The following is a 26,509-nucleotide window of genomic DNA, read 5'->3' as shown; positions in this document are numbered from 1 at the left end:
ATGTACAGGAGGGAATGTTGAAATTATCACCAGGACTGGATGGACTAAGTTAGAAATATTATAAAAAAATGGATGAAAGCAAAAAAAAAAAGAGTATTAGTTAAAATATTGAATGAGTGGTTGGAAAAATATATAAAAGAAGAAGAGATATGTGGTGGTATGATTACATTTATGTGGAAAAATGATGAAAAATAAGACATAAACATTGGAAGCCAGTAACAATAGGAAATACGGATAATATTTTTTTAAGAAAATAATGCACACATGATGCAGAAAATATTAGATGAAGTTATGAGGATGGAACTTTGGTGTAAAAGACACAGAAGTGAAATAAATGTTAGCAGTGGTAAAATAAGTAGTAAATATGATTTGAAATAAAACAAGGAGGTAAGATTAGCAACACATGATGTAGCAAAAACATTTGACAGGATAAGCCATAAGGCAATTTGAAAGATATTGGAGGGATATGTGGCTGGGAGAAAACTAGTGCAAGTAATAAAAATGTGTTGTGGAAAATCTTGGAGGAAAGTTATGGTAAATGGATAATTGGGAAGAAAAATAAAACTTAGTAAAGGAGTTAAACAAGGATTTCCCATGAGCATGCATATTTTTGTATTGATGATGAGATGGAGAAAAGAATTGTGTTCGTCATATGTAGATGCTGGCTAAAAACATTGGTTAAATGAGATTATGGTAAACATTCAAAAAATTTTTAAAAAGCTGAATTACAATCAAGCAATTTGAAGAGTAAGAGGTTTGATGAAAGTAAGAAAATAAAGACATATGTTATACTAGAAAAGAAATAATTCTATCGAGAGTAACATTTTAGAGTATGAAAATATGACGGGACAATAAAGCCTGATAATGAAAGAAATCAAAAAGTTATTGGTTTGGTGGACACGTTTTTATCAATTAAGACAAGGGTATTTTAAAGACCTATATATTGGAAAAAGTAACATATTTTGGGGTGTATATGTTTCCAGCAAAAAGAGAGAAAGACCTGCTAGAGATATTTTTCAGATTTATTTGGGGGTCAAGATTGAGCCCAATAAAAAGTGAAGTAATATACAATGAAAAAGGAGTTTTGGATTACAGCTGTAGTATGTTTACCATTTATACATCTATTTTGGGTAATATGGAATGTAAAAGTGAGAAACAAAATGATAAGAAAATGTAATACGTGAAATATGAAGAAGCAAAGAAAAACGAAGAAGGGAAGAAAATAAGTAATGAGCAGGAAAAGATGGAAAGGAATGAATGTGAAACTAAAGTTATGGAACTTAACATTTAAAGAAATGTATGGAAATAGAAAGGAATGCTATAATATAGTCATGGAAAAATATTGTTTGGTATATCCATTGAAAAAATAAAGGAAGGGGTAAAGAATGCTCTAAAAATAGAAAGAAACAGAGATGTTTTATGAGGGGGAGGGTGTTCTGTGGAGAATTCTGCTGGTAAAATTATCAGTAAAAAGTAATATAAAATAAAAAAGTAATAGATAAAAGGAAATGTGATGAGGAAAAATGAACAAAATATTTTTGGAGTGTGAAAAGAATGAAATGTTCTGGTGAATTTTTAAAAAATGAGTACAAATGGGAAGGATATATACATACAAATATGGATATATTGCATGGAACGTATGAGAAAGGAAAATGTGCATTTGACAAATGTAACATATTATTTACAGCAACATGGGCATTGTGGAATAGAAACTTTAATTGGTTTTGAATAATAAAAACAGAGAACATGAAGATGAGTTGTCCAAAATAAAAAGATATGGTAGAAAGGATGGGGAGGGGGGATAGAAGGTAGGATGAAAAGGTGAATAAAATAATAAGGGAAATATTGTTAATATGATGACAAAAGGATTCTGACAATGTGAAAAGTGTAAATATTCATGTGAAATAAATTGTAAACACTATTAATATGAAACTGTGCATAATGTAAACATGAGTAAAATATTAAAATGTATAAATAAAGCAACCACAACTCTTTTCAATAAGTTCTATTGGACATTTTAGATCCACCTTTGCTACCACCAACTCATGCAGATGAGACTTTGGTGTAACATCTCAAGAGCAGCACGCAGAGGAGTGAGGGACCCTCCTAATGCTATAGTACAGTGTCAGTAATGCAATGTGAATCCTTCCACCGGGTGTAGGACTAGAACCCACAACATTTTAATCTTTTGGCACCCAAGGCAAGTGTGCTACCCATTGAGATACTGGCACTACTTGTAGGGCTGAGAAGACTGTGAGGTCTGATCATTTTGCAGGCACCTTTGTCCCTCTGAAAAGATAGGTGGTCTGGTACGGTGTTGTACAAATATGGAAAACTCTGCAACTAAATAAATGAATACATGTGGCTTCTGATGCAATATAAGGATGACTGACATAGTAATACAGCTGGTGTGCTGATCAGTTAGGGAAAAAGCATAAATGGAGTGGCAATCATGTAAGATGACAGTCAACTATCTTTCCACTATTCCTTTGTCTTAAAGGTTTATACCAAGTAAGTACAATTTAAACTCACCTCTAGAATGTTATGACTGCTTCAGAATATTTAAAGTATGCAGAGTTTGTTCTGTACTACAAGCTGATAGATTTCATTTTTCATGCAATTCAATGGACTAAAACATATGAAACATCCTACAACATGTATTCACTTATTACATACTGAGCCAGTACAATATCTGGCATATATCCCACCTCCTTGAGACATTACACCTATACACTAACAGCAAACAACAGTCTTTTAAGTAATGCAGAGAATGCACAACGAGGCTACAAACATTAATATTATATAAAATTAAACCATTCCTCACAGTAGAAACAATGCAATAGCATGGCACCAAATGCTTAATAGACATTTTTTTCCAAGTCTGAAAATGTTTTCTAAACTTGTTTTGTTATACAGTAATGCAGTGATTAGTTTTGCTGGCTTGCAACTCCAGGAACAGAGGTTCATTTCTGACTTGAAGTTGCTCTCTCACTCTTTCTTTAACATTTCTATGCCCTCTGCATGGGTTTTCTCCCAGAACTCTGGTCTTACTTGTTTAACTGGTACTTTTGGTTGTCCATGCATATTTAATCTTTCCTTTTGTCATTGGCCAGGGTGAAAAAAAAATATCTGAATGGATTATTTTAATTACTCACTGACTAAATTCAAAAATAAAATAAAATAGCAAGCAGATATAATCATTGATGTGCACTGTGCTGAAAAGTCTGATTTTCTTCTTACATTAAATCACAATACACATATCAACATAGATAATGACCGTACTGCACAGCAACCATATCAAACAGAAACTGGACCACCTTTTCATGTATACGTTGCTACATACACTGTATGATTATGTCAAATTGATGTACCTTTATTTGTTTGCAGGAATATCATTATTACCCATGTTGTTTTCTTTTATAGTTTACGAGAGGAGCACATATGACTATGATTATGGAGAAAATGAGAATCCTAACACAGATTATGCTGACCCTGACTGGTTTTATGATTACTACGGTACTGAAGGTATACCTGAGCATTAACTCTTCCTGATACTATGACAGTAAACAGTACTGCAGCTCCAGCTATGCCTTTAAAAATAAATATGGACAGTTATTGTTATAGGCTTATGTCTGAGAATAGCAGTCATTTTCATGCAAAGTGCATAACAGACATTCATACACTGCGTTTTGCTTTTTGAAAGTATTCTAGAAGTTACTTCTAGCAGTTTTGTTGTATTGTGGTGTATGTTTTTGAAATGATTTGTGCATGCTTGAGTAGTACACTATTTTAACAGTTGGTAGGGTTGTTCCAATGGAAGAGTGCTGAATAGCAGGGCTTCCAGATCACAACACTGTACTTAAATAAACTGCACAGTTTAGTGCCTAACACTCTGATGCATGTGTAAGATGGCCAATGATCAGCTGCCAGCATTAACATTCTGATGCATGCGTAAGATGGCCAATGATCAGCTGCCAGCATTAACATTCTGATGCATGCGTAAGATGGCCAATGATCAGCTGCCAGCATTAACATTCTGATGCATGCTTAAGATGGCCAGTGATCAGCTGCCAGCATTAACATTCTGATGCATGCGTAAGATGGCCAGTGATCAGCTGCTAGCATTAACATTCTGATGCATGCATAAGATGGCCAGTGATCAGCTGCCAGCATTAACATTCTGATGCATGCTTAAGATGGCCAGTGATCAGCTGCCAGCATTAACATTGTGATGCATGCATAAGATGGCCAGTGATCAGCTGCAGCATTAACATTCTGATGCATGCATAAGATGGCCAATGATCAGCTGCCAGCATTAACATTCTGATGCATGTGTAAGATGGCCAGTGATCAGCTGCCAACATTAACATTCTGATGCATGCGTAAGATGGCCAATGATCAGATGCCAGCATTAACAGTCTGATGCATGCATAAGATGGCCAATGATCAGCTGCCAGCATTACATTAAGATTCTGATGCATGCATAAGATGGCCAATTATCAGCTGCCAGCATTAACATTCTGATGCATACGTAAGATGCCCAATGATCAGCTGCCAGCATTAACATTCTGATGCAAGCATAAGATGGCCAATGTTCAGCTGCCAGCATTAACATTCTGATGCATGCGTAAGATGGCTAATGATCAGCTGCCAGCATTAACCTGCTGATGCATGTGTAAGATGGCCAGTGATCAGCTGCCAGCATTAACATTCTGATGCATGTGTAAGATGGCCAATGATCAGCTGCCAGCATTAACATTCTGATGCATGTTTAAAATGGCCAATGATCAGCTGCCAGCATTAACATTCTGATGCATGTGTAAGATGGTCAATGATCAGCTGCCAGCATTAACATTCTGATGCATGCGTAAGATGGCCAATGATCAGCTGCCAGCATTAACATTCTGATGCATGCGTAAGATGGCCAATGATCAGCTGCCAGCATTAACATTCTGATGCATGCGTAAGATGGCCAATGATCAGCTGCCAGCATTAACATTCTGTTGCATGTGTAAGATGGCCAATGATCAGCTGCCAGCATTAACATTCTGATGCAAGCTTAAGATGGCCAATGATCAGCTGTCAGCATTAGCATTCTGATGCATGTGTAAGATGGCCAATGATCAGCTGCCAGCATTAACATTCTGATGCATGCGTAAGATGGCCAATGATCAGCTGCCAGCATTAACATTCTGATGCATGCGTAAGATGGCTAATGATCAGCTGCCAGCATTAACATTCTGATGCATGCGTAAGATGGCTAATGATCAGCTGCCAGCATTAACATTCTGACGCATGCGTAAGATGGCCAATGATCAGCTGCCAGCATTAACATTCTGATGCATGCGTAAGATGGCTAATGATCAGCTGCCAGCATTAACATTCTGATGCATGCGTAAGATGGCTAATGATCAGCTGCCAGCATTAACATTCTGATGCATGCGTAAGATGGCCAATGATCAGCTGCCAGCATTAACATTCTGATGCATGCGTAAGATGGCTAATGATTAGCTGCCAGCATTAACATTCTGATGCATGCGTAAGATGGCCAATGATCAGCTGCCAGCATTAACATTCTGATGCATGCGTAAGATGGCTAATGATCAGCTGCCAGCATTAACATTCTGATGCATGCGTAAGATGGCCAATGATCAGCTGCCAGCATTAACATTCTGATGCATGCGTAAGATGGCTAATGATCAGCTGCCAGCATTAACATTCTGACGCATGCGTAAGATGGCCAATGATCAGCTGCCAGCATTAACATTCTGATGCATGCGTAAGATGGCTAATGATCAGCTGCCAGCATTAACATTCTGATGCATGTGTAAGATGGCCAATGATCAGCTGCCAGCATTAACATTCTGATGCATGCGTAAGATGGCCAATGATCAGCTGCCAGCATTAACATTCTGATGCATGCGTAAGATGGCCAATGATCAGCTGCCAGCATTAACATTCTGATGCATGTGTAAGATGGCCAATGATCAGCTGCCAGCATTAACATTCTGATGCATGCATAAGATGGCCAGTGATCAGTTGCCAATCTCATCATGTAAAGAAGCATTTTCAGCATGAAGACCAAAGACACCGTGGCATTTTGTTAAGGGCTTCAGTCTCCTCCCTGCTAAGAATACTATGATCAGTGATGCTTGTATCAGCTCTGTCAAGCCACTGTAATAGATGATGGGCCATAAACGGAACTTAGCAGCAAGTGACAGAAAATGACTAGTTCAAATCATTGAGATTAATGTGCTTATTTTTTGTTTTCTTACATTTTTCCTGATTGATAACTGTCATGTGGTTTTAACAAAATGGAGATGCACATTTTCAGGAATCAGTGGGGATTTAGTTGAAGAAATGGATATGAAAAATTCTGAAGTCACTACATGATGACTGACTTTGGTTTATGAACATAACAGTAAAGTATATGGACTATTACCTCCAGGTAAGCATACAAAATACAGTGCATCAGGTACACGTATTTATTTACTATCCCTGATGCCCAACATTATTTTCATTGCTGTGCAAGATGATGTTCAGGCAATGTTCTGCCTAGAAACAGTATTTCTGCTCAGATTCAAAATCCTTGCATAGAAGACATATGAAACTCTGAGGTCATACGTTAACACCAGGATATGATAAGACCAGTAATTCCCACCAGCCTACCAGTACGTGAGCTAGTAGGAAATGGTAAAGCATTTTCTATCTGATCAAGTATTATAGTTTCATGAGGAATGAAACTGTCGATTTTATTAAGCAGATGTTTTTCCTTGGACATTTACTTATTTCTGTACCTTTTTGATGTCAGATGCGTTGTTAATTTTATTCTGACTGACAACACCTGATTAACAGTGGTCCTGTGCAGAGGAAAATGACTTTGAAAACTTTCCCTAAACACAATCAAACCTGGTTCAAAGTCCCAGTGAAATAATTCTTGAGCACTGGTTCGGCACATAATGTGCATTGTGTAGCACTATGTGTTGAACAAAGTTTAATCACCATATGATCACAATAAAAAAAAGAAAAAGTGCTGTATGTCACCATTACATTATTGGGTTTGTATAACATGATGTAAAGGGACACTACAGGGGTCATGGGGTCATGTGTCATTAAGCCCTCTTTCTGTTTGGTTAAGATAAACATGCATAGTACAACATAACATTTCATAAGTGTATAAGCTTTAATAAACAGTTCCCTTAAGTAAAATGTATCATTTAAGAATACATCAGTCACTAGTATTTTGACACTTTGTCATAAAGAGCTAGTAACTTTTTAATCCTCCCCTCTTAATATTTTACTCATAATTATGAAAATCAGGTGAGGGTAAATGGGACACCAGATCCCTTACAGAAAACAAGAATAAGCAAGGCTAGTAATGACAAATTATGATATACTACTGTTGGTGATTTTTAATGCACTGATAAAACAGGCTACATAAAAGTGATTTCATTTTCAAAAATGTCAGTACCTTAGCAAGTTCCATTGTAAAGATGGATAAATCCCTGACTTCTGCATTAGGTGAGTTAGTTTTCACTGGTAGCTTGGTAGATAAAGGAGTTGGTGTAGAAGAGATGGGAGAAGAATGTCAACTGCCTGGTCACTTACCTCTGAAGGAGGAAATAGTGTTAATTGATCTGGGGGATTGCTGTGACAGTGCTTGTCCCAGCTGTATGCTGTGCACTAACTAGCATGTGTGGTGGCATGCATGTGTTATGCTGCATGCTGTCCACTAGCATTTGTGGAGGCATGCATGTGTTATGCTGCACGCTGTGGGTTAGCATGTGTGGAGGCATGCATGTGTTATGCTGCATGCTGCAGGTTAGCATGTGTGGAGGCATGCATGTGTTATGCTGCACGCTGTGGGTTAGCATGTGTGGAGGCATGCATGTGTTATGCTGTATGCTGTAGATTAGCATGTGTGGAGGCATGCATGTGTTATGCTGCATGCTGCAGGTTAGCATGTGTGGAGGCATGCATGTGTTATGCTGCATGCTGTGGGTTAGTATGTGTGGAGGCATGCATGTGTTATGCTTCATGCTGTGGGTTAGTATGTGTGGAGGCATGCATGTGTTATGCTGTATGCTGTGGATTGGCATGTGTGGAGGCATGCATGTGTTACGCTGCATGCTGTGGGGTAGCATGTGTGGAGGCATGCATGTCTTATGCTGTATACTGTGGATCAGCATGTGTGAAGGCATGCAAGTGCTGCACTAAGACAAGCTGAAATCGCAGCCATGATAAAAAGAAGCAGAGAGTAGCATAACACAAACAAATGTCCCACATCTGACACTGTATGATCACTTTATTCTTGCTGCAAACGATTCCCTCCTGGGTGAGTAGATGGGCTGGGGGAGGGTCTTATCCCTTATCCTTGGGGGGCATGAAGAGCTTCATTAGGACATCCAAGGGTGAAGTTTAATAGTTGGGTGGACCAAAGAAAATTAAAAAAGTTCAGTACCTTCTCCTTTATATTTTGTTATTAAGGTTTGGGGGGGGGGGTAAACGTTTGACAGGAGTTTCCCCTGCAGAAAAATTAGATTGATGTGTCCTCTCCATAGGCCTGTAATGTAAAAAAAAATATTGCTGAAAAGTGTGCAGGTTCTCTGTTAACAAGGGGCAAGCGTTCTTTAGTTTCTGCCTGATGTCTCTGGTTTATACATTTGCATGTATGCTATATTTCAAAATGCACACTTAAAATGCCTTAACAACACTGTCCTCAGTAAAGCTGGTAATGCTGCCCTGTCATGTTGTTGGTTGGGAACAGCACTGACTATGTATGCTTTAGTGCGGGTGGACTTGGGTGGGCTTGTTTACTGCACATCAGGAGTGGGAATGGAGAAGTGTTGAGGTAAGTAATCCCTTAGCTTGTCAGCTTTGCCCATAAAGTATATTTGTTTGTCATTGTATTGATGAAACATGCTTGTGCTTGGCTTTCTTGGAGGTGTACACACTGAAAACCCAAAATAACATTATACGTTGCCAAAATAGCTGGAAGCAAATGGAGGAAATGAACATTTAAAGGATTTAAATATGGGGTACCAGTTCCACTGTTTTTGCCTAGGGTTGGAGATAAGATTGGGGCAATAAACAAAATGAAACATCTGATTTTGAAATGTGATACTCTCTATCCTATGGATTAAATTTAGACATACTGTGGCAATATTTAGTATGAAATATCTACATATTGTTTGCAATTATTTAGTGACTGCTCTTAAAACATTTTATGTATAGTGTACCTGCATATGTCTTGTATGAAAACATATGTTAACAAGAATTCAGGACTAACTACAATCATAGCCGGCCTTAGGCATAGGCCAACTAGGTGGCTGCCTAGGGTGCCACTTTAGCAGGGGCACTTTTCCAGTATTTATTTGGTGGAGGTAGACCAGAATGGGGGCACCAGGTGATGTGGGGGAGGGGGCACCACGGAGCCCTTTTTCCTAGGGCACCAGTTGACCTAAGGCCACACCTGACTGCAGTTAGAACTTCCTTTATTTTAAAGATTATTGTACTAGTAATTCTGAATACATTAAGGACTATTGAGACTGCAATGAGATGTTATTTAAATGTTGTTTACCTGGAGAAACTTTTAACCCCCCCCCCCCACCACCACTGAAGGCAAGGAGGCAAAGCGGAAGCAAGAAATACGCTTACATTTACTTCCAGCTATCTTGATTGTGTAATTGCATTGGAGGTTTATATATTTCTTTCAAGGGGCAACTGTAGAACTTAGCAGATATACTGCATTCTAAGTTTTTTAATTCAAGCTTCAGAATTCATATTCTGCTTCACAGCTGGCTTTCATCTCATCTGAAAGTCTTTTATACCATCTGCTCTGGTATTAGAAATGTTTCTGTAGAAGCTACGGCTTTTGCTGACAGAAGGGCAACTTGATATTTTGTGGTTTAACATATGGCATCCTCATGAAATGCTGAGTTACAAGTCAGTGAGGAACCACGTCACCAAACACAAATGACCAAAAGTTTAACACAATGAAGAATGAACCTGCAAGCAATTTTATTGCAGGGAGGGCAAATTATGCAGTAGCCCCTATGTGTGAGTGAAGCCCCCCACACCCCCTAAACTTGTATATAACAATCAGCTCTCCACACCCCCTAAACTTGTATGTAACAGTCAGCTCCCTGCAACCCCTGAGCTTGTATATAACAATCAGCCAATCAGCTCTCCACAGCCCCTGAGCTTGTCTATAACAATCATCCCCCACACACCCTAAACCTGCATATAACAGTCAGCTCCCCACACCCCCTAAATTTGTATAGGTTCATCGGATCATCGGTAGGTACTAGGCTATCAGCCCTGGGGCCTATATAAGCCTAGCCAAAAAGGTTTCCTGGCTTTCACCACCCAAGAAAATTGCCTATAACTGCAAAGTACCTTGCAAAGGTAAGGGAAAACAGCTCTTGTACTTTACAAAAAAGCACCTAAACAGGCATGTCCAATGGTTAGCTTCCGGTGATTTCTCATGTCCACCTGGTGAATCTGGGCATACTGGGGCAATGCAGCAACTGCCTCATGTACACAGACAACCCTCTCCTCCTACCACCCAACACTACAATCTGCGAGAGATGCACTTACATAGCCAAACTGGAAGCAAAACTCTCTCCAACCAAGATTGTGCTAGACAGTCAAGAGGAGAAGGTTAACACCTCCACTACACCTCAAGCAACACACAGCCTTTCAAAATCAACACCATCAACACCCACACATAGCAACACTAAACCCACATATGCAGAGGCCCTTAACATTAACCTGCAACAAGGACCTCCAAAGCTGAAACGCAAACAAACACCAGTCACAACCAGTAACACATAGCTCACAACACCAGTGTGCCACCCAACAACAGCCCCTAAGGCAAGGCAACATACTTAACACTTTGGTCATAGGTGACTCTATAGTCAAACACACTGATGTTCCACTCACCAGGCTGAACAAGGAGAAAATTACAGTCAGCTGCCTGTCAGGTGCCAGGATTCGCCACATAACGCATGCACTCAAGTCACTCCACAAGTACAAATACAACTCTGTCATTGTCCATGTTGGAGTGAATAACTTGAGATGCACCTCCCTGGACTACATGAAAAGAGACATGGAAGAGCTCTCGGATCATGTGGCCCAGGCAGGTATGACCCTAGCCCTGGATAGCATCCTGCCTTCACCCAGAATGATACCACAGTATAAGGACAAAATGATTGACTTCAAAAATTGGCTAAGCTTCTGGTGTCATTCAAAGGGGATCCAGTATCTGTCTGTCTAGGATGACATGATGACAAACCATGATGTTTTGCCAGAGATGGTCCACACCTGTCACCCCTGGGATTCAGGTTACTGGCTAAAGCTGTTGCCACCCCTATAGTGCCTTTTTTAGGCAAGGTTCAAAGATCAAAACCACCACCATAACAGATACAAGCATGCAACATCTGAAGGTAATGCTACTCAATGCTAGATGTCTAAACCTCAAAATGCACTCTCTCGAGGCACTCCTAAAAATGGAGAACATTGATATCTGTGCAGAAACTGAGACCTGGTTCAAGGCTCCAGAAAGCACCCCTGCAATACCAGGCTACAACTCTTGCCACACTTTTCAGCCACCAAACCAAGACCGAAACACTAAAGGTGGAGGAGTGTCCATATTCACTAAGGATATTCAAACCTCCAGGCTAATTGCCCAACACAATGAATCTGAAATTCTCTAGGTGAAACTAACACTAGGTAAGACTGCATTCCAAACTATAGCTTGCTACAGATCTCCCACCATGCCCCAAGATTCTCACTACACCTTTCGAAACATACTGGAAAATATTAAGATACAACCAAACATCCTAATACTGGGTGATTTCAATTACCCTGCCATTAACTGGGAAAACTACTCGGGTACCAACACCTTTTCCAAACGGTTCTTGGAATTCATAAATTCCAATGCTCTGGATCAACTAAACCATTGTCCCACCAGGGGCTCCAGTATCCTAGACCTGGTCATTACTAACATGGGCGATAGATGCTCCACACCAGTGGTCACCCCCTCATTGGTTAGGTCTGACCATAAGCAAATCACCCTTGACATCCACATCCCAACCCATCCCCCAGTAAGGAAACCTCCGTAAAAAACTTCTCCAAAGCCAACTTCATGTTACTCAAGTCAGAAGTGATAAACATGACACCCATGCAGACAGGAGCTGAAAGTTCGACTGCTGAATCCTACACTAAGACACTGTATGAGCACATCCACTAGTGCATGAATCGTGCCATCCCAAATAAAACCAAGATGCTCTCCTCCAACAAAAGGAAGCCAATCTGGTGGTCCCCTGCCATAAACAAACTATACAACAGAAGGAAGAAACTGTTGCAGAAAAGAGATAAATCCCAGGATGCAAAAACTCCCTTACCAGCCTCAGCAAGAAAGTGAGATCCCTCATAAAATCCTCCACAGCTAGTTACGAAAATAAAACTGCCAAAGATTCCAAAGACAACCACAAGGCATTCTATAATTATGTCAAGAATCTAAATGGTAATGCTCAAATCTGCTCTGAGCTACAACAGAATGGCATTAAATATATTGATCCCAAGGATGTTGCCAAAATCCTGACAGATTGATTTAATGCCAGCTTCACCCCCTCTCACCCCTAAAGGGGCCATCTCAATACCAAAATATTACCAAATGCCATTAATCACGGCCACACAGGTAGAAACCGCACTCCCCAAAGCTAAGAATACAGCATCCATGGGACCAGATGACATCCCGGGCTGTGTACTACATAAACTACAAAACGAACTGGCACCTCACCTAAGTGTCATGTTTAATCATAGCCTCACCTCAGGCTTCGTGCCCACTAAGTGACAACAGCTACAGTTATCCCACTCCACAAGGGTGGATGCACCTTGGATCCCAGGAACAATGGTCCCATCAGTCTGAGAAGCCTGATCTGCAAGGGCATGGAACGCATTATCATGGAACTTATAAACAAAGACATTGACAACCTTCAAACACTGGAACCCACCCAGTTTGGGTTCAAGAAGGGCTGATCTTGTCTCCTGAACCTGATTGACTTCTTCGAATCAGTCCCCAGAGCTGAGAACGAGGGTAAGGCGGTCCACACAGCCTATCTGGAACTCGCCAAGGCATTTGACACCATCCCCCACTCTGGAATTATGGATAAACTTATTAAGCTGGGCATAAATCCCTATGTCACTTGATGGGTTGCTAACTGGCTTACTGACTGAACCCAGACTGTAAAAGTAGCCGACTCCAAATCCAACTCCAGACAGGTAACAAGTGAAGTACCTCAGGGTTCAGTCCTGGAACCGCTCTTGTTTGGCATCTACTTCTCTGAAGTACAGACCAACACTAAGGGACTCTGGCTAACAAAGTTTGCAAATGACTGCAAACTGGGAGCCATTATTGAATCCCTAAATTATGTGGATATTCTACAAAAGGGCCTTACAGAAACAGATGCTTGGTGCCAGAGCCATGGGCTCAAGCTTAATGCCAAGAAATGTATAGTTATCCCCTTTGGGAAAAAACATGTACCCATGAATTACCACATAGGTGGCAGTACACTAAACACTGAAAGTGTGATGAGACACTTAGGGACACAGGTGGACAGTGACCTCACCTTCAATAACCACATCAGTCAGGAAATCCTTCTATGTGGCACACCTCATCACTAAGGGCTTTTCATCCAGAAAAAAGGAGGTCATTGTCCCTTATTAGACCCATTATAGAGTACAATGCCCCATGTGCTATGTACCTCACAAGACATCTGCAACAGCTGGAAAGGCTGCAGAAATACCTCACTAAAAGAATCACAGGCCTAAAGCAGATGCCCTATGCTGACCGTCTAAAACCCTCCAGCTATACTCTGTGGCATATCGTCTACTCAGAGGTGATCTCTGCTTAACATACAAGACCATGTCAAACCCTGAGCTGCTGGACATGCTCCACTTAAAGAAATCCCAATCCATCAGAGCCACACTCTCCAGCTATCTAAACCTTGTCATCACAATGAGCAAAACATGCCGGATAGGTTCCTGATCTATACATTGGAAGAGACTGCTCATACATGTCAAGCAGAGTGCCTCCTTGGCCCTCTTCAAAAGGAACCTTGATGACTGCATGGGAGATGGGAAATTCACCCCGGGGATCATGTCAATCTCCCTGCTAGACAGGGATCCAGGGAAGTAAATATTGTGGGAAGAAGTATCCAGGAAATTGTTATGTCTAGGCTTGTATAGGCACTAGGGCCGATAGCCTAGTACCAATATATGAACCTCTGTATTGTATTGTATATAACAATCAGTTCCCCACATCCCCTATACTTACATGTAACAAGTCCATGACCACACAATTATAAAGAAGATTGACGTATCTAGAAATAACAGAATCACCACTGCACACATAGAAACCACACTGGCAGTGACTTCCTATAGAAAACAGTTGTCACTGATTTATATATCAAGAATTTGAGGCTTTGGGGAATTATGTCTGGGAGAAAGGCAGATATACTCTAACATGCACTCTCAGAGCTCAAAATGCATCTGTTATGCTGGGAGTATTAAACTTATGCATGATATTGCTCTGTTTCTAAATTTGAAATTCAGATGTCAAACTAAAGGAACAACAGTGGATGTGTCATGCTTTACATTGCACACACACACACACACACACACACACACACACACACACACACACACACACACACACACACACACACGAATACAAAATACAATATGTCTGCCCAATTTCATATTCTAAACTTTTTTAAGTTAAATCATCTAGTAACAGTATAAAACTGATCAAATAGACACAGTGTTAACTTTGATACATAGTCATACAAACCTTAAAATAAGGTTAATAAACTACAGTCGCAGAGAGACAAACAATGGGATATAAGATAATTAGGCAGATAAATAATCAAAACAGATAATCAAACACCAGTGAAATTATTTAGAGACTCCAGATATAATGTGCTAATAAACCAGAATCATGAGGCTTCTGGGGTTGTGTGCAAACTGTCATGGCTCGTGTTGTTTGAAAGGAGTTTGCTGATAGAGCCTAGCTATCTTCCATCCCAGTCTTGTTAACTACTTTGAAAGTTTTTTTATTGACAGATTCTCTTTTCTTCCAGTTTGAGACAATATAGGCCTTTGTGATGATCGATTACTGTAATATCTATATTGTCATATGCAAAGGCAATCTGAGCATGCAGTTGTTATAAACTGTAAAGAAAAAAAATATTTTGACTAATGGCATTAAAGCTAAACATACATTTAACTTCTAGTTAAAAAAAATGATTCATAATGGTAAAAGTGTGTCACAAAAGCAAAACTTACACATGGATGAGATTCTCTCTCCATACCCTGAATATATATAAGGGGACCCAAACCCTTTACTAACACTTTATTCTGTGGCCTAGTATATATCACAAAATATTTTTCTTTTGATAAACATGTGAGAAGGTGTTCAGTTTAAAAATCACTTCTGCCAGGACACAGGGAGTCATAGTTATTGTCTCCAGCATTACCCTTACTAAACTTTTCTTTAGCTACCTTACAGTTTTGTTTTCCCTTCCTCATAACAATAAGCAGTAGGTGTATGAAGCCTTAAACTTGGTTTTGGGAGGAACGTGCCCCCAGTCACAATGGGACTGAAATGAAAGTAGGGGGGAGACACACCCATTTCTTCACTGGGGAACTATTCAAGGTAAATCTAGGTTGGAAATATTTCCAGTTGTCTGTACTAGTCAACCCCCACGTCTCCATAATGAATACAAATGAGGTAAGAGCCTTTCTGCCCCTGCATACAAATGAGGTAAGAGCCTTTCTGCCCCCTCCCAGTGTTTGCTGCACATCTTTCAGCCTCTCTACATCTATTGTTCCACCTAATGCGAATGTGATCTCCAAAGGGGGCTTGCAGAGCCCCTATACTGTCTTAGGTGAAGGAGACTACCGGAAAGCTTTGAAAGACCATTGATTTGTGTGACACCTGATTAGGTATGTAGGGAGTTCATTGGAGAATCAACTAATTGCCATGGAGTGCTTGCTTTTATCTGCACCCATACTGGGGGGGGGGATCCCTTTTGTAATTTAGCATGCATATGACATAGTATCAAGGCATTGTATACGTAGCTCAGTCAGAAAACTCCAGAAAAGAACTCCAAACCAGTGTGACAGCTAAACACAATCAACTAATAATAACAGCAACAATACTGCCATCCAGGTCAACAATCACTCCATCCAAACATCCATATATTTTAAATATATATACCCGGGAACAAATATAATAACATTTTTAAATATATTATAAAGTTACAAATAGAAATAATGCATTTCAGAATAAGGAAATCAATATAGATGTAGTGCTTACAGATTTTTCCTGTTTTTAATAATTTTGAATATTACATTCTGGCTGTTAGAAAATTATAATCTAAATATGTTTCACTGTGAATAAAACAGTTGATTATATTGCTGTATAAAACATTTTTTAAATATTTTTAAAGATATATATTCCATTTTGTTGCATTTATCTTACTAGATCCCTGCCTTTCAAACCCGTGTGCACATAATGGAAAATGTGAACTGGTGCAAAGTGGCTACCAATGTAAATGCCTTCCACCCTTTGAGGGAAGAAACTGCCAGAGAAGTAAGTAGGCTTTATTTTGTACCAATTACTGGATGTAACTAAACTTGTTTCTTATATCCACTGCAATATTAACACAATCTGTCAGTAACAATAGCTAAAGCTGAACAGTGCTAAGCGAAAGTTTTCAGGATAAGGCATGGCTTAAATTATTTGTAGTTGTAGCATACATAGCAGGAATTAGTTTGGTGAATTGCAATGTTTCAACTTTTGATAGTTTTATCTGGTATAGTGTCATCCTGTATGTGTCAGTGTTAAGCTGAAAAAAGATAAATTATTTATTTCCATTTGTTGGTAAGGAATATTGAACTGTAAAAAATCCATTTTCAGTGAGGAATGACAGAGGAAGTCTGAAAACTTACATAAAACACACAAGCTGACATCAACAAGCACATATGTATGAGATATGTTACTAATTGTGTATAAAAACAGGCACCTGGAAGGAACACGGACTCAAAATATCATTGATACGTTTTATTCAGACACAGAGGCTTCACACACGTGTGTGAAGCCTCTGTGTCTGAATAAAATGTATCAACGGTATTTTGGGTCCGTGTTCCTTCCAGGTGCCTGATTTTGTGTTTGGTTTTGCTTAGCACTTTTGGTTCATTATTTGGTGATTTATTAATCATGTATACAAATTTGGTTAAGCTATCATGGGTCTATATTAGAAAACCGAAAAGACTTCAGCGCGAATGATCAGATGAGTGAAAATGCCAGGAATAGAAACTGTGATTGTGGGGTTGTGTTACAGTGAGGAGTGGGATATTTGCCCCTTCCTCACTGTAATGTGACCTTGGAGTTAGAATATATAGTTAGTGGGGGGCATAGCCCCCCACAATAGCAAGTTCAATTATCGGCATTTTCGCTCGTGAGCGTTCGTGCTAAAGCCTTTTCGGTTTTTTAATATAGACCCAGTTACGATTATTCATATTGTCTTATAAGTAAACAAAGAACAAACAGTTTATACTGAGTGAGATAGAATACATTTAGCTGATACAACACAGTACAAGTTTATACTGCACCACAGTAACATTTTAATGAATACTGAAATGCACAGTTCTTTGTGACAGACCTTAAATTAAAGGGAAGAATGCACCAAAGCTTGTTTAAATGGTTACAGTAACATGCATCTCCATACCTATTTGTGGATGCCAGAGCACTGGATGAAGTATCTGCCAAGGCTTATGCTGGGTTAGTATGTTGGCCAGTTTAAACACTTGTGCGTGTGTGTGTGTGTGTGTGTGTGTGTGTGTGTGTGTGTGTGTGTGTGTGTGTAGTAACACATTAGTCTACTGGTAATTTTAGATGTACAGTGGATAGACCGTGTGTGTGTGTGTGTGTGTGTGTGTGTGTGTGTGTGTGTGTGTGTGTGTGTGTGTGTGTGTGTGTGTGTGTGTGTGTGTGTGTGTGTGTGTGTGTGTGTGTGTGTGTGCGTATCTGCACATATTATTTAGATCTAAAGTAAATAATTCATAAAATGAATAATTAAATCACTTGAGTCTTCAGGAACTCTGAGACAACATAGTCTTAAGGAGAGATGATTACATGGAAAATAAATATAACATTTACAATGCATACATTTTCCTGAGGACTCAAAACACAACAGCAATATTCAATAGATGCAGCACTAGCCTGATATCATTTGGGATTTAAAGCATCTGAGACCTGATGACAGTGAATGGGTTCACAATGTATTTAGTCCCAAACAGCTGGGTGCTGTGATGAGCAAGACCAGGCCACCAGAGATCTGCATCTTGAGTTAAACAAGGTAAGGAATTCTTTACAAATGTGATCAGTGTAGCGCTCAGATGTCACGTGACACCGGATGTACAGTTTATCTCTCTTCTGATTAATCCCCATCTAGCGACGTCTGCGAATAAGAATGGTCAGTTCCATTATTCTTTTCCCATCGAGGCTAACAATCTGGTTGACAATGGGAGTTAAATATTCCCATCACTTGTTAGTGCGCATTTGTCTTCATTTGGGGACTTTAATCATTGCAGCTCCATCTATGGTTACCTATGGAATGGGACACGCAAAAATAATGTACCATAGCACCTAACATAGCGAATTAGCTGTCTGTGGCCTACAGAAACATTATGATCACAGGATTCACTGACTGAGACAAACTTCTAATTTATATAATTTACAGTACTTATCTACAAATTATAAATGTACGGTGCATGCACCATTACATTCTTAGAGGATACCTAAAGGATACCATGGATGTGTTTCAAGAGTAGAATTTTGTATGCACTTCTGCCTCTTGGAACTACATTTCCCAACAGAGCAATGAATTTCAATGATATGCAAAAGTGCAAGATTTAAAAAGGCATCATCCTTTATAAAAGGGTTTTGTAGAGCATATTTTGTCTGTGGTTTAGAAAGTGAGAACGCTTGCATAACCGTAATCTGTGTATAGTTAAATAGTAGTTTGGTAATACTGGGATAGTAAGTGTCTAGAATCGATGGAAATGACATTTTATATGTTGTAAGTGTAACAATCCTTTGCCCCCTCAATAGCTGCACCTTGAAAAAAAAAACAGTTATTGCTGGCTAGTTAAAGAAGGTCTGAGTCACAACACTGGCTGGGAGAGATCACTGCATTGCACATATAAAATCCATCTGTTATAAATATCTGAATAAACGTTTGCTTAGGAATCTATGGGATATTACTTGAATATGTTTAGAGAATCAGCTCTGCAAAGTGAAAGTGAGAAAGACAGGGGAATACAATATTAAACATGCTTTCATACTGATGAGCAAGAGGAAAAGAAACTGAAAGAATATTGAGTTTTGGTGAATGCTCTGTCTCAAGAAAGCATAATAGGAAATGCCATTCCTAATGTAAGCATTACCCGAAAATGCATTGGCCATTATCTGATGAGTATGGATGTTGCACAATTGTGCTGTGTTCCAGGTTTAAAATCCTAGTTCTTTGGTTTCTATTTCATGAATTAATTAATTGGAGCAGAAGAATGAAGAACAATAAAAAGGAAAAGAACCCGACAGCAACAGAAAATGCCCCCCTAGAATAATTGCCCAGTTCAATGTCAATGGAGTGGAAACAAAGACAAACAAATAGAAGGGTAATTTAAAAAGTTTGACAGAGCATATTTTATCCAGATTGCACCTTATATCCTACGTCCAGTCCTGTAAAGGCAACATGCTGGTAATGCAGGTCAACAAATGGCAGATAATAAATAGTGTACATTGTACCAATGTGTAGGGGGCTTCCAGTGGAAGATTTTTTATCAGAGATGTTAAAGAACCATTTAATAAATCTCACTCTTAATTGTATCAGGCTTGAGCCCCTAAGAATGAAGAAAACAGGTATTGGTTTCTAGATACTTTATATTCCTAGCACATACAATATTAAGTCACAAGTCATTGGCTTCATTTTCTGAAAATAAGTTGTAGATGTTATCAACAGGAACAAAGGCTAACTATGACATCAAGACTAGTGGTGACATCCATCACTGATGGCTGCCCCTAAGCCCAAAGCTCTGGATAGAGTCTGCAGAAATGTGAATAAAAACTTGTTTCCAGGGAGAGGAAAAAAAAAACAACCAAGAAAGAAAATATTGAGTGAACAGGAACAAAAGGAGGAAGGTGTATGATCTGGAAGGAGATAAAGCAGCAATTAAAGCTGATCTGCAAGAAAATAGAATACAAGAATAGCAGACATAATAAAAGGACAAGGGGAAAAGATTAATGATGTTGGAAATCGCTCAAGAAGGAGTAACATCAGGATAATTGGAATAAAAGATATTGAGCAACATGAACTGGGCCAATTTGTAATGCAGCTATTACAGGAGAGATTCATAATACCTGGAAATCAAGAGAGTCTGAGAGAGAGAGAGGAAATTAAGGACTCTGAGAGAGAGAGAGAGAGAGAGAGAGAGAGAGGAAATTAAGAGACTCTGAGAGAGAGAGAGAGAGAGAGAGTGAGAGAGAGAGAGAGAGAGAGAATGAGACTATGGAAAACACACAGAGTGGAACACAAGCAAGCAGCATCAGAAAGCAGACCTACACATATTTTTCATTGTTTCTATTCCTTTTACTGTAAAAAATGAAATAATAAGGCAAGACAAAGTTATCCCGTTTGCAGGGGTGTTCATAAAGCTGGTCAAAGATTACTCATAAACACTCTATAGGAACAGGAAAGCTATGCTGGAGGTATTTGTTGACTTATTTATTGACATTTGATTAACAGAAAAGTCTGACTGGACACAGGTACCCTTTTTCAGTGGAGGCCTGTGGAAAAGAGCTCCAAGGTAACAAATTTAATGGAATTAGTATTTACAATTGTGAAGGCTGCCAGCCTAGCTAGATAGAAGTATTTAAATTCTATGTCATTGTATATATTAATATAATCCACAGGCTTAGTTTACAAATGTAAAGAGAACTACATGTTATGATTAAACTATATGTTATACTGAGCTTCAAAGATGTAACCACAGTGCACGCTGCTGGAAGAAAGCTGATACGTCAAGCATTATATGACTGATCTCAAGATTGGATACAGGATCTCTGGGCCAGGAAATTTGTTCTATTGTCTTGATTTAAGAGATAATTACTAAGGTTTTACATGTATAATGTCTTTTATTGCTGTGGCTTCCTGGCCAGGTGCAGCTTACTAAGAAATATAAATTTTGAGTTTTTGTGAGCCTGGGAAACTAAATCAGAACTGTTAAGAATGTTGTAATCTGAAATGACTCAGCAGTACTGTGTTATCAGTATAAGGACAGAAAGAAAGGAGAGCATTTTGGATTTTGTCTAGATCTAACAACACTCACCAGCACTTGTTTGCTCTGTATGTAATTAGTTTATTTAGAACTTAGCATTTCTCTTTGAGATAGACTATAGCCAGCCAAGTCTAGCTGTTTTCTATATTTATGTCAGACTATTCTACAGTATTATTTTAAAGCATTTTCCTGTGATTTCTGAACTCTGTAATGTCATTGTGTTGAAGTAATAAGTATTGTAATGTGTTTTTATTATTTATTAAATATTTTTAAACCTTTCAACTGTGGCTGTTTTGTGTAAAGGTAATTTAAGCTCTTAGAGTACATTGCATGTATTTGGTGATACTGTATCAAGCCATTCCATAATAGGCTTAGCCCTGGGTTACACTTACTCTTTGGATAACAGTAATATTATACAGTGAAATTGGTCACCCTTTGGGAAGGGCCTTATAGTAGCTGATATTAGTGGTTGGTGGCAGTGAGTTCTACCTTATAGTCTGGAGAGAAGGGGGCATAGCTAGAGAACCTGTGCCAGCCTTCCCCAGGAGTGACTGTGGATATGTATATAACTCATATCTGAAAGTATGTGTGTATCAGCTACTTGGGCAGGGACACAAAGCACTAGTTGGACAGAGAGGGTGCTGGAAGTTTTGGCTTGGCCACTAGACTGAGATCTGTACTCTATAGCTGTGCCAGCGTCTTATTGGGGATTTGGAGAGCTTGGGATAAACCAGCCCCAGACTGACTGTGATCTCTGTGTGATCTCAAGGGAAGTTGTACTTTACTGTGTGTGTACTTGTCATCCTTCCTAATGTGCACGCCCCTCACTGATACTAGTGCTGAGGATTGAGGCTCCTTGATTACTGGGCCAATGAACGGGCACAACGATAACAAATTTTATAATGCATTTTCAGTGAATACATTTCATAGTAGTCAGTATAACAAAATTTATATTGGCATTCACAAACACTGATATACAAATATTGTCTTGAACATTTACAGATAGAAGAGTGGTGTATGAGACAGGTAGGCATCATTTAAGAAATATGTCAGAATGAGATATTAGAAGAAGTAAACAAGTTTAAGTGTTAATAGAGAAGTAGTGATGGAATAATAATTTGGTTGTGCTAATAAGAAGTATGTGTAGTAGTTAAGTACTGCAATAAAGTGAAATATTAGATGGAGATAAACAAGTTAAGTGATTTAGTGTTTTAATGTGAGGTATAAGAAAGGTGATGAAGGGTATTAGAGAGTTATATCCCAGATAAGGAACAGGGACAAAGCCAGGAAGTAGAAAAGAAGTCTTTTAGTAAATAGTTTGAAAAGATGAAGATATGAGATTGACCTGATTGATACAGAAATTTTATTTGAAGTTTGGAATTGTATTACATTATTTACATGTATTATATTATATTTTATATTAATATTCAATAGTATTATATTTAATAATATAATAGTATTATATTTTCTCATCTAACTACATTATTGGAAAGATATTAAATGAATGGAAAACTGCATGGCTGTAATAACCTGCAAAGGACAGCAGGATAGGGAATTGGTCAGGTTACACGATATGGAGGATGTACAAAAGTGTAAAGAAATGTATTACATACAGCTAAACAATGCAGGCAATAAAACTCTGAATATACTGCAACACATGGTTTAGGAGAGCAACCTTAATCAAAGGAGAGGTGATGCAGAGACACTGGAGGGATGTGCAATGTCAAATGCTGAACCCCCCACATTGAAGATTATAATGCCAGGAAGTGCAGGGGCTGTATGCCGGTAAAACAGATGAGCAGAAGATAAACAAATCACAAAGGCAACTACAAAAAGATGGAAAAAGAGACAATATGGTGGGAGGGAAACAAGTGAAAGATATATCAAAGGGACAAAAGAACTAGAAGCCTCGTCCAAGGGAGATTTAGGTAAAAAAACAGAGAAAGAAGTAGAAACAGAGATAGAAAATGTGCAGGTGTAATGAAATGACAGGATGATGTGTCAGATGTTTCAGAAGTGAACTGCTGGACAAATGAAGGACTAAAAAGACTAGATAGAAGCATTTATGATAGATTGCAGAGTTGAGGAACTGGAAGGCAGAAATACAGAGAGAATGAAAGTGACCTCAGAAAGAGAGAAGCAATAACTAGTGGAAGGAATGGTCACCAAAGAGCAGGTGACTGTGGGCAGGGCTGAAAGGATGCATTACATGAAACAGATATTTACCATACAAAATATGCTCCATAGAAATTTAACATGAAAAATTTACAAACAAGGGAAGAAAATGAGTCAGTTCCAAGGAAAACAATGGGTAAAGCACTGAAGGAGGGCATATGGACAAGCTTCCAAGGTAAGGAATATATTTTCTTAACTACATAATGATATACTGTAAACTACAGTAAACATGTTTAATATCAAACTCTCCAATCAAAAGGGAATACATCTTTACAAGAAGTATTTGTGTACAGGTAAGTAGACAAGACAGGTGTTAGGGTATTAAAACCTAATGATAATAATAGAAGAGACCCAAATATAATATCAGGTCATGTAGGAGTGAGACCAAAGGTAAAGCTGCAGGAACAGAAAACAATGAGAATGGAAGCAAAGTATAAATGAAAGGAAAAATAAGGAAAGGAAAGAGTGCAAGTGTTAGTAAAAAAAAAGGGAATGCAGGGCAATATGAAAAACAAGATCAAGGTCACTGTTAGGGAAAAAACGATGATTACAGAAGGAAAGACAAAAAAAAAAGAAATGGAGACAGAGAGATAAATAAAGATGGCACAGAAGAAATTAACATAGAAAGGAATCAATAAAGATCAGAAAAAATGCTGTAAGACTGGAATTAGAGAGTAAAATTGTTATAGAGCAAGAGATTCAACAATTGTACCGGAGGGACTACTGATGGGAAGTGAGGAAGGCACAAAGGAAACCACTATCCTGCACTAGAAGAAGTAGGCAGAGAGAGAGAGAGATGGAGGATAAGGGCAGAAGATGGAGAATATTTAAAAGGGAAATATTCCAGGAATACTACATAAAGGTTTACAAACAACAGAAAGGGACAGAAGTCTCAGAATGGAAATGGGGGAAGAATGTAGTGGGCTACTGGAGGATGAACAAAGAGACAAGATTAATGCAGAGATGACAAGATAGTAGGTAAATAAAGTCATGTACAAGATGAAGGAGAGGAAGGCTGCAGGGCGAGATGGACTCCCCCTAGAATTCTACAAATAGAGAAGAAAGGAAATGTGGAAGGTCCCAGAGAAGGAATATAAGAGAATTCAGGCCTCAGGTAAAATATCTAAAATTACGAGAGGAGGCAGGACAACCATGATACCTAAAGGGGGAAGAGAAAGGGAAAGATGGGAAATTAGAGCCCTGTCTCTTTGTTTAATATAGAGACATCAAGATTTTGTCAAAGTTATTGCCAAGAAAGCTGTATGGAGTACTGCCAGCAATAATACTTACAGGGTAAAATTACGTTGTGAAAGGAGGAAGGCAAAAACAAAAAAACACTGGTGGAACCTGCTGGAATTTTTGCACAGGGAGGAACAGAAGCAGGAAGAGAAAGATGGAATTATGCTTTTTAACTTGCAGAAGCCTTTGATATGGTGGGAATTCCTATGGAAGACACTGCAGCTAAAGTATGTGGGAAAAAAGTTCATATGATGGATACAAGCAATATATAGAGATCCAGAAACCGAAGTACCCATAAATGGAAGAGTATCTGAGGAGACAAGTATACAGAGGGTACCAGACAGCGGTGCCCACTATCACCAGACCTATTCACGCTTGTGATCATGGAGCTGGCAGTGGAAGTCAGACACAACTTAACAACACTTGAAGAAAAAGCTCAACTTGTTTTATATGTGCATAGTTGCATGTTAATCAGAGAATGTGGCTGCAGCAATGGAAATTATAAGAGAGGAGAGAGACAGAGACATTCAAGAAGTTTAGGGACATAGGAGGACCCAGGTGCAACAATAAAAAATAGTAGTTGTGAGACAGGAAAAGGGAAGGGGCAGGGATAGGTGAGATAAAAGAGTCCCACAACTACAATGGGCACTATGTCAGGAGCACAGTGAGTGAGACAATCAGGAACAACCTAAAGGATGTTGGAAAAAGGTAAATGCATACTCTGCAGAGGGTGAGATGAGAAGACTTTTATATTCCTTGGGAGATTTAATGTAGAAAGGATGATGATGATACTTACCAATAATCTCCCACTTACTCTATGACAAAAGGTTACAACAAATGCAAAAAGACATAGAGGACTGCGTCAATTAAAGGGCAAAAGAGTGAGCAAGGGAAGAATGAGAATGAATAGGAAAAGGGGGTCCGGGGACTCCTGCATATCTCTACATATACAAAGGCAGTAACATCATTTACTGGACAGAAACTGAACAGAAGGAGATTAGTCAAGAGAGAGGAAATGGGGACATGGAGAAGCTTACTTAAGGGTGTGAATTAAGCAGCGCTAAAAGAACTTGGATGCATATGAGTGCAACCTCAAAAAACTGTAGAGAACAGAAGGAAAGGGACAAGTTTAAGGAAAAAACAAAGAAATCCGGAGTTGAAGGGACAACCCAAGAGGAAGATTTGGTTTGCAGAGAAAAGGATGATGGGAAAAGAGTTAAAATAACAGAGGAGTTAGTCCAGAAATACAGACTACCAGAGGTTAAATGGTAGAACTGCTTGGTGTCAGGTATACCTGGAAAAATAATACAGACAGTGCAACAGCAGAAAAGAACAGGTACAAAGGGAGGGCAAAAAGTCAGGGGATGTCACCCTGGAGGAGGGAACAAACAGCACTGTAAAGCACTAAGGGAAAGCAGGGACAAATTTGAAGAAGAAAGAATGAGAAGGAATTGGGAGGGAGGATGGAAAGCAGTTGCAGGCATACTGCTTAATATCATACTACAAGAAATCTGCACGAAGCCATAAATAATGGGGGAACAAGTTCCCAAAGATAGGGACAAATTTTAAATATTGCACTTATAAACTTAGAAAGTACATAGAATAAAAGGTTCTACATTACCCTGAATTTTCCAGAGTATAAATTCTGAAACTCAGATCCATCCATCCATCGCCTATTTTTCCAATT

General features: G+C 38.9%; 1 protein-coding gene across 2 annotated transcripts in view; it reads left to right on the top strand.

The window, feature by feature from the left end:
* The window catches only part of HABP2 (hyaluronan binding protein 2), a 677,235-nt gene that overhangs the window by 131,812 nt on the left and 518,914 nt on the right, over positions 1-26,509 (top strand). For both annotated transcript variants that reach the window (XM_044055834.1, XM_044055835.1), the window contains exons 3-4: positions 3,424-3,525; positions 16,553-16,660. In XM_044055834.1, the coding sequence (XP_043911769.1) occupies positions 3,424-3,525; positions 16,553-16,660 (210 nt within the window). The remainder of the gene's footprint in view (positions 1-3,423; positions 3,526-16,552; positions 16,661-26,509) is intronic.

The sequence above is a fragment of the Protopterus annectens genome, chromosome 14.part0 (genome assembly GCF_019279795.1).
Source record: "Protopterus annectens isolate FY-2018-M chromosome 14.part0, PAN1.0, whole genome shotgun sequence".
NCBI classification, from domain to species: domain Eukaryota; kingdom Metazoa; phylum Chordata; order Ceratodontiformes; family Protopteridae; genus Protopterus; species Protopterus annectens.
Note: the sequence above shows the minus strand (reverse complement) of the source record. Positions and strands in the feature narration are given on the sequence as shown.